At 58.7% G+C, this 11,794-nt stretch overlaps 2 protein-coding genes across 2 annotated transcripts; both read right to left on the bottom strand.

Annotated features, from left to right (window-relative positions):
- Positions 1–374: 374 nt before the first annotated feature.
- On the bottom strand, positions 375–9,789 carry NIBAN3 (niban apoptosis regulator 3). Its single transcript, XM_072848575.1, has 15 exons — positions 7,765–9,789; positions 6,756–6,886; positions 6,343–6,386; positions 6,098–6,229; positions 5,598–5,712; positions 4,427–4,576; positions 4,045–4,160; positions 3,857–3,961; positions 3,218–3,380; positions 2,711–2,898; positions 2,182–2,340; positions 1,817–1,933; positions 1,514–1,621; positions 773–884; positions 375–582 (listed from the first exon to the last, which is right to left on the bottom strand). The coding sequence occupies exons 1-15, from the start codon at positions 7,974–7,976 to the stop codon at positions 383–385; spliced, it is 2,052 nt and encodes a 683-aa protein (XP_072704676.1). The 5' UTR covers positions 7,977–9,789; the 3' UTR covers positions 375–382.
- Positions 9,790–9,928: 139 nt separating this feature from the next.
- On the bottom strand, positions 9,929–11,763 carry PGLS (6-phosphogluconolactonase). Its single transcript, XM_072848577.1, has 5 exons — positions 11,435–11,763; positions 11,251–11,358; positions 11,071–11,172; positions 10,510–10,650; positions 9,929–10,359 (listed from the first exon to the last, which is right to left on the bottom strand). The coding sequence occupies exons 1-5, from the start codon at positions 11,708–11,710 to the stop codon at positions 10,222–10,224; spliced, it is 765 nt and encodes a 254-aa protein (XP_072704678.1). The 5' UTR covers positions 11,711–11,763; the 3' UTR covers positions 9,929–10,221.
- Positions 11,764–11,794: the final 31 nt, after the last annotated feature.

Here is an 11,794-nt window from a genome sequence, read left to right as displayed (position 1 = left end):
TCGAGCATTTTACCTTCAAAATTTCAAGCATTTTTCCCTTTGAAATTCTACTTTCGAGTATTTTACGCCCACATTTCAAGTATTTCACTTTCAAAATCCTGCTTTCGAGTATTTCCCCTTCAAATTTTCAAGCATTTTCGCCTTCCAAACGTCACTTCCCAGTATCTCACCTCCAAAACTCGCCTTTCAAGTCAAATTTTCAAGTCAAATTCTCAAAACTTGACTTTCCAGGGGACACCACGGACCCGGCTCAGCCCGTCGTCACCCCGTTTTCACGCCCGGCCCATGGAAAAACCCACCAACCGTTTCAGGAACGCCGGCGGCGCCGAGACCGCTCCTCGCCCCGGCCCCCGCCTCCCCCTGCCCCCAAAAGCCGCCCTGCTCAGCGCCGGGCAAGGCGCCGGCGAGCACGGCGAGCACGCAGCCCTCCCGTCGCACCGCGCCTGTAAAATGAGCTCATTTTTCCCTCGGCTTTGGCCGGCGGGAGGTTTAGAGCTTCCAGCCAGCGAGGGGGAGGGAAAGAAAACTGGCAGGAAGAAAATAGTTCGGCCTTGGGATTCTGGAACGGACCAAGGGCAACATCTGGAAAAAAAAACCTTGAATGTGCAAACATGGAAATCGCTGTTTAACGGCTTTTAAAAAAAAAAAAAAACAACCCCAAAAATCTTGCCGCGTACGGAAAAGCCGCAGAGACGACTTGGCGACCGTAAATATTTTGACGGGGGATATTCCAGCCCGGCATTCCCCGGGGAACGGAACGCAGCCCCCTCACCTTTGCCGACGGCCCGCAGCAGCACGGCCAGCACCGTTTCTTCGTAAATATTTTCCAGGTTAATGATGCCGCTGAATTCGGCGAACACGAAGCTCTCGTACTGCGGCAGCTCCTACCCGGGGGCAGAGCGGGGCAGCGTCAGTGTCTGTGCTCCCAGCGAGGCAGGAGAAACCGGCAGCCAGGATGGGAAGAATTGATGGGAATTGGGTAAGGCTCCCCAAAAAATTGGGCAGAGCGAGACCGGGAGTCTACGGCAGCACCCTCGGATCCCTCGGACCCCGTTTTCCCCGCGGCAGAACGCCCTTCACCTCCAAAAACACCCCCCGGGGACTCGCTACGGAGGGAATCGATCCAGCCAGAGTTCTGGCACAGCAAAGGGGAAGCCGCATAAAAGGGAATAAAATAAAAATAAAGGCAGAATGTTCTGGGAAACAGCTAAAGGACGGTCACACCCACGACGGCATGAAACAGAACACGGCTTATGTCCGTGCGGAGGAGATTTTCGGGATGCCGTCTAGGAGAGCGCTGCGGTTTGGCAGCCTGCGCCGCTGGAGCTTGAATTAAAAGCTCTTTTCTGTGGGGAGACGGTTCCCGAGCACGCGGACGCTGGCGAGAGGGGAAGGCTACGCCGAGGGAAGGAGTCGCTTTTTCTCGCTGAACTAAAACCCGCTTGTTTGAGCCCGTTCCCCCCAGCCGGGTCCGTCCCCCCCCCGCCCCAGCCCACTGCGGGCTCGACCGTACCAGCTTGCAGCCGGACTCCAAATGCTTCAGCAGAAAAGGAAGAAAAATGCGGAGCAGCCACTCCTGAGCGAACCGCTTCCGGACGGAGCTGCTGTCGTAGTCAAACTTCTGCGACCGAATTCAAAGAGAGGATCGGTGCGGCGGGCCCCGATCTTTTAACAACCTCACCCCTGCGGCGCGAGAGCGACGCAGAACCGCGGGGAAAGGCGGCGAAGCAGGGCGATCCCGCAGGAAAAAACCAAACTGCGTCTAAATGAGCCCGTTGCACGCGTAAAAGGAAAGGGAGAGCGAGCCGCCCCTCACCTTCAGCACCCGCTCTTTGACTTTCCCCAGCGTTTGGGTGAGCTGGGGGCGGCTGGACGCCCGGCCGAGGTGCTGCTGCGAGAGCTGCTGGAAGGTGTGGGTGGCATTCTGCATCAGCTGCAAGATAAAACCCTGCTGAGCTGGTGCCGGGCACGCAGGACACGGGATTTTCCCCCCCCCGTGCGAGTGCCTCCGTCCTCCGTTAGCCAACTCGTCGCGTTTTTACGCTAAGAAAAATATTTTCGAGTCTTTGCTTCGTGCCGTTTGGGTGGCCCCAGGGGAAACCGAGCACCAGCAGGGGAAGGAGCGAGCGGCCGAGGCCGGGGCCAGCCCGCAGCCTCGCCTCCCCGAGCGTCCCCACCTACCTGCTGCATGAGGTTCTGAGCGCCCAGGACCAGGCTCGTCACGCCGCGGAAGCCGAACCGCTCCTCGAGCCCTCGCAGGCTTTCTCGATACAGGTCGGCCTCCTCGTAGCACGGCTGCATGACCTGGGGCTGCCAGGACGTTCTCGCCAGCGTCAGAAGCTACGTCAGAGCAGCAGCGCGTTGCTCGGGCGGCGCACGGCAGCCCCCGTCCTTCCCAGCGTTTGCTCCCCGGGTCGTTCGGGTCCCCAGCTCCGTATTCCCGCTCCCCCCGTTCTCTCCGCGTCCTCTCAGGAGCACGGACCGGCAGCGTGCGAGCAAAAACCGCCCTCCGGCATCCCCCCAGCAGCTGAGACTCGACGCTTAATAAAGCCCAACCCCATCAGAACCTTCCTGCCAGGATTCGACACCGATCCAAAGGAGCCGCAGCACCGCGACGCCGCCGACGCCGCAGGAATCGGTCCCGCACCCGCAACGGCCGCGGCGGGGCTGGAAGAGAGCAGCCGCCTTTGCCGTCCCGTTCCCGCGTTACCTCCTTCTGCAGGACGGCGACGGGAGAGCTCTGGACGAGGCCGATCATCTCGTCAACCCTCTGGGCAAAGAGCGAGCGAACCGCCTCGACTCCCGCGCCGAGGGGCCGCACGAGTTCCTCCATCACGCGCTCCAGGTGAGGCTCCACTCCCCAGCCGCAGCACGACTCCGCCGGGCTCCGCACCACGGCTGCCGAGACCAAAAGCCGCGGGTCGCCCGGCAGACCGCGCCGCGCTTCCCGCCGCGCCGGCTCCGCGGGGCACGGAATCAAGCCAGCGGGGCCCAGGTCAGGGAGAAAATGCCACCCGAGATCTTCCACCCGCAGCCCCTCTTTATTACACCCAAATTCGCCTTAGCTGTTGCTCTGCGGTTCCCAAACCGACGCTATCCAAGCCAGCGCTTCACAAACTGAAGCCGGCGACCGCAGCCGGACAAATTTCATAGATTTGTCCAGGTTTTTTTGAACCTGCCTATTTTTTGCCTTTTACCCCCTCCCCGTTTGCCCAACCTTGGAGTTTGCCGGCTATCTGATCCTTCAGCGTCAGCATCTGATCCAGGTCGGGGCGAATTTTCTTCTCCAGCTCAATCTGTAGTTTTTCCTTCTCCTTCTGAAAACCTTCGAACGCGCTGGAGATTTCGCTGAGGATCAGGGTGTAAACCTCCTGGAGAAACTGGGTGGCCGATAAGAAGCGGATGAACCAGAGAGAAGAGAAATAAAGGAGAGGTAAGAGGCACAAATTTTGGAAACACTACCGTCTGCTAGAAGAGATGCCGATTCCTGGCCAGTTACCGGGCTCACCACTGAACAAAAACCCACCTCCCATCCGTGTCACGCTCCTAAAATGCTTTGACTCATCCAGCTTCCTTTCACCCAACCCCAACATCGAATAATTAAGTCGTCCCCCTCCGTTACAACCATCCCCTCGCCGCCAACGCGCAGAACGAGTCGCGCCGCTCGCGCACCGCAACGCTCCCTATTTCTCACAGCTCGCTGCTACGGACAGCGCTGCCGCGGGCCGCGGAACCGGCATTTTTTGTCAAATTGGTCTTTATCTGAGAAGTTTATACTCCCTCCGAGCACGCCGGTTGTCACCGCGTGTGCCGGCGTCGGCAGAGCCCTGGTGCGAGCGATGCCCCGGGGAATCACCTGGAGCCACAGCTGCTGCCTCCTCCCTTCTGAGCCCCCGATGCTGGGGAGCACCTGCGAGCGCAGCACCGGCAGCAAATCCTCCATTAGCACGTTTCCCAGGATCTGAAACCCAAAACGAGCGGCTGAAACCACCTCGGAGCAACAACCTTGCTGGAAACGCTCCGGTCTCAAAACACTTTACCGACCTCAGGTTCCAGCCCCAGGAGAAGATCCCCTGCCCCGTAGCGGCCTCTCTCTTGCCTGTAAAACCGCACAGCCTCGAGGAACGCCTCTGCTTCCAGAGAATCCCTCCTCTGTAATTCTGAGGACAAAGGACAACGTATTCCCGGTGACGTTTAATCGAGGAGGCTCAGAGCGATTCCCACCAAACCACGCGGAACTGCGGGAACGCAGCGGCTAAAAACCATTCCGAGCAAGACTAAAGGCTCCAAGCGGCTCTCGCCCTCCAGGCGTAAATGGAGCGAGACCCCGCTCGCGCTGCCGTGAAAAGACCCCAAGGGCAGAGAGCTCACGCTCTCGGACCTCGCCGCTTCATTAGGCGGCGCCCATCCGCCCCGGCATCCTCACCCGTACTGCGGTAGCGAATGCCGTCCCGGAGAGCGGCCGTCCAGGTCCGCCGCGATCCCACCGAGTCTGCGCAGAAGCAGAAGTGCCTCCGGAAGGGATGGTAGAGGAAAAACAGAAACTCTCCCGGCGGGTCGGCGAAGGGGCTGCCGCCTCGGGGAAGAAGCAGAGAGGAAGAAGCACGACGTACGCTGGCGCGGCTACGATTTTAAATTAATTCTCTATCGACTCCGGGCAGCTTCCCTAGCGGTAAGGCTGTCGTTCGTATTTGCCTTCAGAAATACCAATTTACAGACAAAACGCCGTCCCTCGGGAGCGCTCCGGGGCCTGCTGCATCGCAGCCCCTCGTTAGAAAACGCGGGGATCGCGCCCTGCCAGACGCCGGCCGTCGAGCCGGGGAAACGGCATCGGCTGGCGCGGCCTTTGCCGAGGCGGGCGGCTTTTCTTTTTTTAGCGCCGTTAGACGCAACAAACAGGAGTTTTGGCGCGGGGTTGCAAACGGCGAGAACCGTTTGTAGGGGAGGAGTACAAACGTGTCGTTCCGAGAGCCAATTGGTGAAGCCTCGCTTGCTTTTTAGCCAGTTCTGCAGCAGACTGGAAAGATCCCGATTCCGTTTTTATTTTAAACGGTGCTGTCCGTAATTTAAAAAAGCAACGGTAACCTACACGCATTCACAACCAGATATAAACTCTTTTACGGTAGGCAGCTCTCTAATAAAAGCCAGAGGGCCGCACACTGACGAGCTGAACAGAGAAAACAATCTGAAATGAATTTCAGTCACTGGCAAAGTTTCTCTGCAGCTGCTCCTGGTTTCAGGCCACTTGGGTTTAAAATTTTCGCGTTCCAGCTGGCCGAGGAAAGCGGTGCAGGCTGCCGGCAGCCCCGAGCACAGCTCCCTGCCGGGGGAGCGGCCAGAGGATGCGGAGAAACAAGGAAAACAACGGATTTAGCTGCAAGAGATCTTGAAAGCGCCAAGCCCCGAGGGTTACGGCTCTGCCCACGCGCCAGGAAATTTCTTGGGTGTCTTTTGGTGCAAGGTCTCTTGGCCGGACACAGAACCTGCCTCGTGCGCTCACCTCATCCTCCTCCGTCACGCTCTGCGGTGCCAAGCCGGACTCCGCTCATAGCTCAGCCGTTACCTATTGCTTAACCCTCGACGCGCCACAGAATTACCTGCGAGCCCTTGGCACAGACGGCTGAGCGATTCGGCGTATTCGCTCGGCGAAGACAGCAGCAGGTAGCCAGAGAGAGCGGTCGAGCCTCTGGGCTCGCAGCCTTTCCTCAGGGCCTGGAAAAGAAATGGAAGGGCGAGTCCTCAGCGAGGGTCTGCGGGCGGTAACGAATCGTTCACGCCGACCGGGTTCGTTTCTCGTGGCTTCGCTTACGCCAGCTGCAGAACGCAGTGCCTCTTTCGCGCGGCTGAGGAGCAACAATTAACACAAGAATCGAACGCGACGCAGGAAACCGGGGCGAATTTTAAAGGAAACGGAATATATTTGTGCAGGGATTCTCCGTGCAAGGAGAATCGTCGTTCAGCCGTGCGGGTGGGAAGCGGCAGGCTTTTACACGGCTGTGCTGGCAGCGGCCTGCAAGGGATGCCCAGAGAGGATTTCACGAGGTACGACCACAAAAAATCCTCGATTTTACAGCCTCTGCAGCAGGAGCGCGTTTACCTCTTCGCTTTCGAACCACTGCAGGGTAAAATCTCCGAGCAGAACGAAGTAATTCTCCTGCCAGCTGTGGGAATCGCCGTCGTACTGGGAGAGCAATCCGTCGTGCAGAGCGGCGTCGGGCGGCTCCCGGGGCTGCGGACACACGAAACGAGAGTCAGAAAAACCTCAGCAACGGTGCAAAGCGTCAGCGCTGCGGGGGACAGAGCCGTCGCCCGGCGCGTTCCCAGAGCGGGAGCTTTTGCTACCGGCGTTGTAGAAATTATAGCGAGAGGCAGCGGGACGCGGACATCTAGTGGCGATGAAAAGCAAAGAGAGAGCCTAAAAAAACGCGTCGTCGCTCTCCGTGATAAACCATGGCGATGCTGCGAGGGCTTTGATGGTTTTTGGCGTTGATTTGTGAGCTAGATCCTCGGCTGTCGATCCCACCTCCTCAACTCTCTTAAAACGCCCTCCTAAATATTTACTTCTAGGCCACAAAAGAGAAAGTTTTCCCTAGCGACGGGTCCCTGTTCTGCATAACGCTCAGTTACACGATGAAGCTGCGACGGGACAGGGAACAGCAGCCGCACCTTCGCGTTCGTAAGGAGGACGGACGCCTCGAGGCAAGATCGGCCTCGGCAGAGAAGCGTTCCTGGGAGGGACCGCACCGGGCTTTTACCTCGCTCGGCAGGAGCTGCAGGGCCGGTCTGCCCTGGGGGTCCAGCTCCCCCGAGACCCGTCTCAGAAGAGCGGTCGCCAGCTGCCTCCGGTAATAGGGCACGAAGTTCTTCACGGTGGCGCCTGCGCGACCTGCGGGCAGAGCAAGAACAGAGCCGGTTGCGGGGGGTACCCTCCTCCCAGCGGAGGCTGCTCGCTGGTTGTAATTAACATTTTTCCTCTCCTCTAAGAACAGCAGCGGAAGGCGAGCGCTGAGGCACGAAGCAACCTCTCCGCGTCTCAAGAAATAGCGAGCTCCGGCTCTTTAGTTCTTATTTATCTTGCACTTGTCGCTGGACCCCGCTCCCAAACCGCCGGTGCTTTATCACCCCGGGAATGCGGTCAGCGTAGCATGGGAAGGCGTCTGGTCAAACAGGGATCTGAAATGTCAGAGGGTCTGACGCTAATCAGAATTTCAAAAGGCTTTTTATGTGCCACTGCTCCTCCAAACGCTTCTTCCGCCAGCTGGAAAGATGGAAACAAGGGAGCAAATTCATCGATAGCAGGGTTATCGAAATGTCACGCCCCGTCAGCTTGAAAGAATCGGACAATAAAGCCACGGTCCGAAGCTCTGGAGGCGTCTTACGGCAGAGACGCGTTGCTCAAGACACAGGAGGAGGCAGGGAGAGCGATGAGCTGATGGCCCGAGGAGGAGGCATTTCCCAACCCCCTCTCCGAGTGCCATCCAAAGAGGACGGTACCAGAGAAGAGGGCTTGGAGACTCGTTTCACACGCTTGGGTCTTCTTTTTGTCCAACTAACTCCTTAAAACCAACAGCTAAACCAGATTTCGCGTCTCGCAAAGCCCAAACGCGAGCTCAGCGAGCACCGAGCCAACGCCGGCAGCCTCGCGGTGCGGAAGGAGGCTGACACCACCGAGGCAGCCTGCCGCAACTCGCTGCAAACAGGATTTATATTCCCCCCCCGAAACTCAAAATCAAAGCAACGGAGACAGTAAAAGTCATTTCTCACCTCTCAGATACCGGCGCTGCCTCCCGCTCAGAGGGCTCGAACACCTTCCTCCCATCTTCGGCCTCAGCGCGCTCGCCGCTGGCCGGGCTCCGAGGCCGGGGGCGGAGGGGGGACGTGCCACATGCCGCCTTCCAGCTTCTCCGTCCGGCAGCGCTTTTCTGTCTCACTCCCCTCCAGATCATCGGCCCATAAATATTCAAATACAATCTCATATCAACACCCTCCCCCCCTTCAAAATAAGCCTTAAAGGGGCGGCGGCACCTCTGCCGCTCCCCACCCCTTTCTACCAGTTTCACCCCAAGTTTCCTACGCTAAAACGGCACCAATTTGGGTTCTGATTTAGTTTTGAGACTGGGCGAATTCATGCTCGGCCGCGTTTCCAGCTCAGAGGCTCCTGATTTGCAGCGGGACGGTGCTAATTCAGCCTCTCCACTCGCCCACACGTACTATTTCCATCCCAGAAATAATTGCTGGTTACCGTTAATTAACACAGGACTATTCAAGCCGAGACTGCGCGCGCTGGAATCTAAATTTAGGATGCTAAAGCGGTTCAGGCTGTAAATTTACACGATGCTACGAAAGGCACAACCGGATTTATCCAAATTTGCTCTCGGTGCTCCGTGTTCTGCCCACCTCGCCCCCCTCTCCGCTACCGCCCGGATAAGATACCGCACGACCGAACGAAGGGGGTGAGGAATTCAGGACCGAGCGGGACACAGCAAGGGGATTTTTCTGAGTTATTTCCAAATTTGAGAGCGTATCATGGAAAGAGCCCTGCTCGCTGCCGTCCTCTGCACCTGCTCTCGCTTCCCTAACCAAACCGAACGCGATCTGCCACTTTTACCGTTACGCAACCGGTGGTTTTCGATGCCCTTCACGCCCCACGGGACGTGTAGAAACAGGAAACTCTGAGCAGAAATATCCAGCGCTTGCATCAGCCCCTCCAGCTGGTCAAAAACCCCCAATACTTTTAACACAAGGAAATCAACGGGGGATCGTTTAGAAAAAGCTATAAAGCTGGAGGGGAAAAGGTTTCGGCGTCGCCCGAGGGTAACGCGCGAGAAGCGGGTTTCTGCAGACACGGCACCACGGACCAGACGCACGACAACTTACCGCCACGCGTTTTTGGACTCACCTTTGCCAAAACTATCTCGTTAAAACTTGTGTCGTTTGTCAGGTGCGAGAATGGGGAATTGTGGTCTTTAAGTATTATTTTAAATATTATTTTAAATCGGCTTCAGATTTTGAGTTTCGGAGTCTTGTCCGCGTGCACCTGCTCTGCTGGTTTCCTCCCCGTTTTTAAGATGCAGAGCTCAGCTATCAGGCAGATACAAACGTGATTTTAGTCACGTTCGTATTTAACTCACGAATCCCAACGCTTTCTGCCTGGATCTCCTTAAAACTGATTGCGGAGATACCGAGAACAGCCGCTAACCAGGCCTGCTTCACAGCTCCAACCAGGAAAGCTGCGCTAGAGACGACTACGGACAGCAGGGACAAACCAGAACCCCGGGCACTTCGCTGACGAAGGCTGAATCGCTCGTACTCCAGTAGCCGTTGACTCCGCAGCTCTGAAAGACGCCGAGAGGGACGGCTGCGCCCCGTACTGCAGGTTCAGGGCTTTTATGCTCCAAGTCCCATCCGGTTCTGCGCAATGCATCTGTAAAAATCCACATCCAGCCCAGGAACCTCAATTCTTGGGGTGTTTTTTTTCCCCAGATCTGGCATGGAAGCGCTGCACTTCCCAGAGCATAAAAGTCGTCTGCCTTTTCTGACTCAGCTTCTTCACCTGTCAATACAGGAACACCGCTCCTGCTGCACCAACGGATCGTCGGACACCGTGTGATCTCAAACTCTTCGCTACCGAAAGCTAAAACCTCACCGCTACGCATGCAAGTATGAGAAAAAACAGGTAGGAAGGAGCCGCCGACACAAAGTTTTAGGCGAGAACTAAGGCACGGTTAAAGTCAGGATTAACAAAGACAAATCCAACAAACCAACGAGGGAAACCGAGCGTTAGTCTACAGCCAGAGCTGCTGCAGGCAAGCGTCCGTCCGTCCTCGCGTCGCCGACACCGCGATGCCCCAAACCCTGCGCCTGCTCCTTCGGTCCCTCCTGTACGAAGAGCGCGGCCAGGCGGAAAAAGAACCAGGAGCAGAAGAGCTGAAATCCGTCCCTTTAATATCACGCGCCCCTTTCTCATCACAGCGACCGAAACGAAGCACACGACGCCGACACCATGCGCGATTCCAACCTGGCACCCCGCCCCCACCGAACCGAAGGAATGACTACGTGGAAATCTGTGCTCGGCAAAGCACCGTTTGTTCCAGAAAAAAGAAAAAAGAGCACGTTTCGTGCCACAGCCGAGCGCTACGATCGAACGTGGCGGTCTTCGCCTGGAATGTCACGCAGCCGGCGCTGCGGTTACCGTCACCCGAGCCCGGCCGGCAGTCGGCTCTACAGGACGGAATGTTTCTCGACGGGGATGGTCAGCTCCTTGGCTGCCGACTCATCCAGGAACCAGCGCAGCTGCCCGGAGTGAGGCCGCACGCGAGCGGCGGGAAGGGGGTTTTCCTCGTCGCCTTCCAAAATGCGCTGTCGGGAGAGAGGGAACGGCACCTCAGCCGAGCGGTCGGCGAAAGGGAACCCCAAACCGCACCTAAACCGCTTTGGCGGTTGACCGAAGCCTCTCGATCGTTCGTTCCCCCTGAACGCCTTGGATTTTCATGAAGTTTGGGTCCAAACCTTTAAAACGGCAGCTTTGCCTTCCCCCGTAGCCACAAACACAACCATCCGTGCGGCATTCAGCACGGGCAGCGTCAACGTTATTCGCTCCGCTGGTGGCTTTGGGGAGTCGGTAATAGCAGCAACTATTTTCTCTTTCTCCTATCAGAGTGGAAAAAAAAAAAAAAAACATGAAAAGAGGGGAAAAGAAAACCCCCGTAGCAGGGGAGCGACCCAGGCTCTGACCACAAACCAGGCGAGCGACGGCTGCTGAGGGCGACTGCGGGTCCTCAACCCTTCCACATCTCCACCCGCGTCAAGATCTCCTGTTTTGCTTCCCCAAATCAGCAGAAATATAAAAGAAGAAAGCAGGGGGGTAACTCAACTTCAACAGCTTTTTTCTCCTCCCCCCCCCAACAGCTTTCTTTTTTTTTTTTCCCCTCCTCTTTATTTTTTAAACTACGACACCCCCGAATCGGGAACTGCCGCCCGGACACGATTTGCGAGTTAGCGATGAAAATATGGGGGTAGCAGCATCCCCACGGCCACCCGTGGGAGCCAAAGGCCGGCGGCTGAGCTCACCTGGAGCAGGGGGTGGCCAGGGAAGAGGGAGCAGGTATGGCCGTCCGGCCCGACCCCCAGCACCAGCAAGTCGAAGACGGGCACCTCCTCGCCCGGGAACGCCTGCGGAGAGGAGGGGAGATGGAGCCGGGGCGAGGAACGCGCCCTCCCGCGGACCCCCGGCTCCCCCGGGGCCGGTACCTGGCGGAGCTGCGCGGCGTAGTCAGCGGCGGCGGCGGCGGGGGACAGCCCGGGGCTGAGGGCCAGCACCCGCGGCCCGGGGCCCGGCAGCCGCGGCAGCAGCTGGGCCTGCGGAGAGCGGCGGCAGGCGGTCAGGGCCGGCCCGGGGCCGGCGGCAGGGCCCCACCGCCCCGGCCCCGCTCACCTTGTAGGCCCCGACGGTGCTGTCCGGGTGCTCGGGCGGCACCAGCCGCTCGTCGCAGAAGGCCACCAGCCAGCGGGCCGGCGCGGCGGGGCCTGCGGCGGCGGCGGCGGGGGGCAGGTCCCGGGCGAGGATCCCCACCAGGCTCCCTCCCGAGAGGCCCAGCGAGAAGCGCCCGCCGGCCCCCGCCGCCCGCTCGGCCACCAGCTGCGCCAGGGCCGGGCCCAGCTCCTGCGGCGAGGGGAACACCGAGACGCGGCGGGCAGCGGCGCCGGCCATGGCGGCGGCGGCGGCGGGCACGGCCGGGAGCGGCGCGCCGGAAGTGACGCGTCCTGCGCGCCGCGCTGTCGCCTAGCAACCCGC

The sequence above is a fragment of the Ciconia boyciana genome, chromosome 31 (assembly GCF_034638445.1).
Source record: "Ciconia boyciana chromosome 31, ASM3463844v1, whole genome shotgun sequence".
Lineage (NCBI taxonomy): Eukaryota > Metazoa > Chordata > Aves > Ciconiiformes > Ciconiidae > Ciconia > Ciconia boyciana.
Note: the sequence above shows the minus strand (reverse complement) of the source record. Positions and strands in the feature narration are given on the sequence as shown.

What these genes read in the sequence shown, in the direction of transcription:
- NIBAN3 (XM_072848575.1), bottom strand. Translation starts at nt 7,976, where the DNA reads ATGAGATTGTATTTGAATATTTATGGGCCGATGATCTGGAGGGGAGTG. An exon ending in TGCAGCTCCTGCCGAGCGAG is followed by an intron (nt 6,387 to 6,755) that starts GTAAAAGCCCGG and finishes CATCGCCACTAG; the next exon opens with ATGTCCGCGTCCCGCTGCCT. An exon ending in GATAGCCGGCAAACTCCAAG is followed by an intron (nt 2,899 to 3,217) that starts GTTGGGCAAACG and finishes TGGTCTCGGCAG; the next exon opens with CCGTGGTGCGGAGCCCGGCG.
- PGLS (XM_072848577.1), bottom strand. Translation starts at nt 11,710, where the DNA reads ATGGCCGGCGCCGCTGCCCGCCGCGTCTCGGTGTTCCCCTCGCCGCAG. An exon ending in GCACCGTCGGGGCCTACAAG is followed by an intron (nt 11,359 to 11,434) that starts GTGAGCGGGGCC and finishes CGCTCTCCGCAG; the next exon opens with GCCCAGCTGCTGCCGCGGCT. An exon ending in ACGCCGCGCAGCTCCGCCAG is followed by an intron (nt 11,173 to 11,250) that starts GTACCGGCCCCG and finishes TCCTCTCCGCAG; the next exon opens with GCGTTCCCGGGCGAGGAGGT.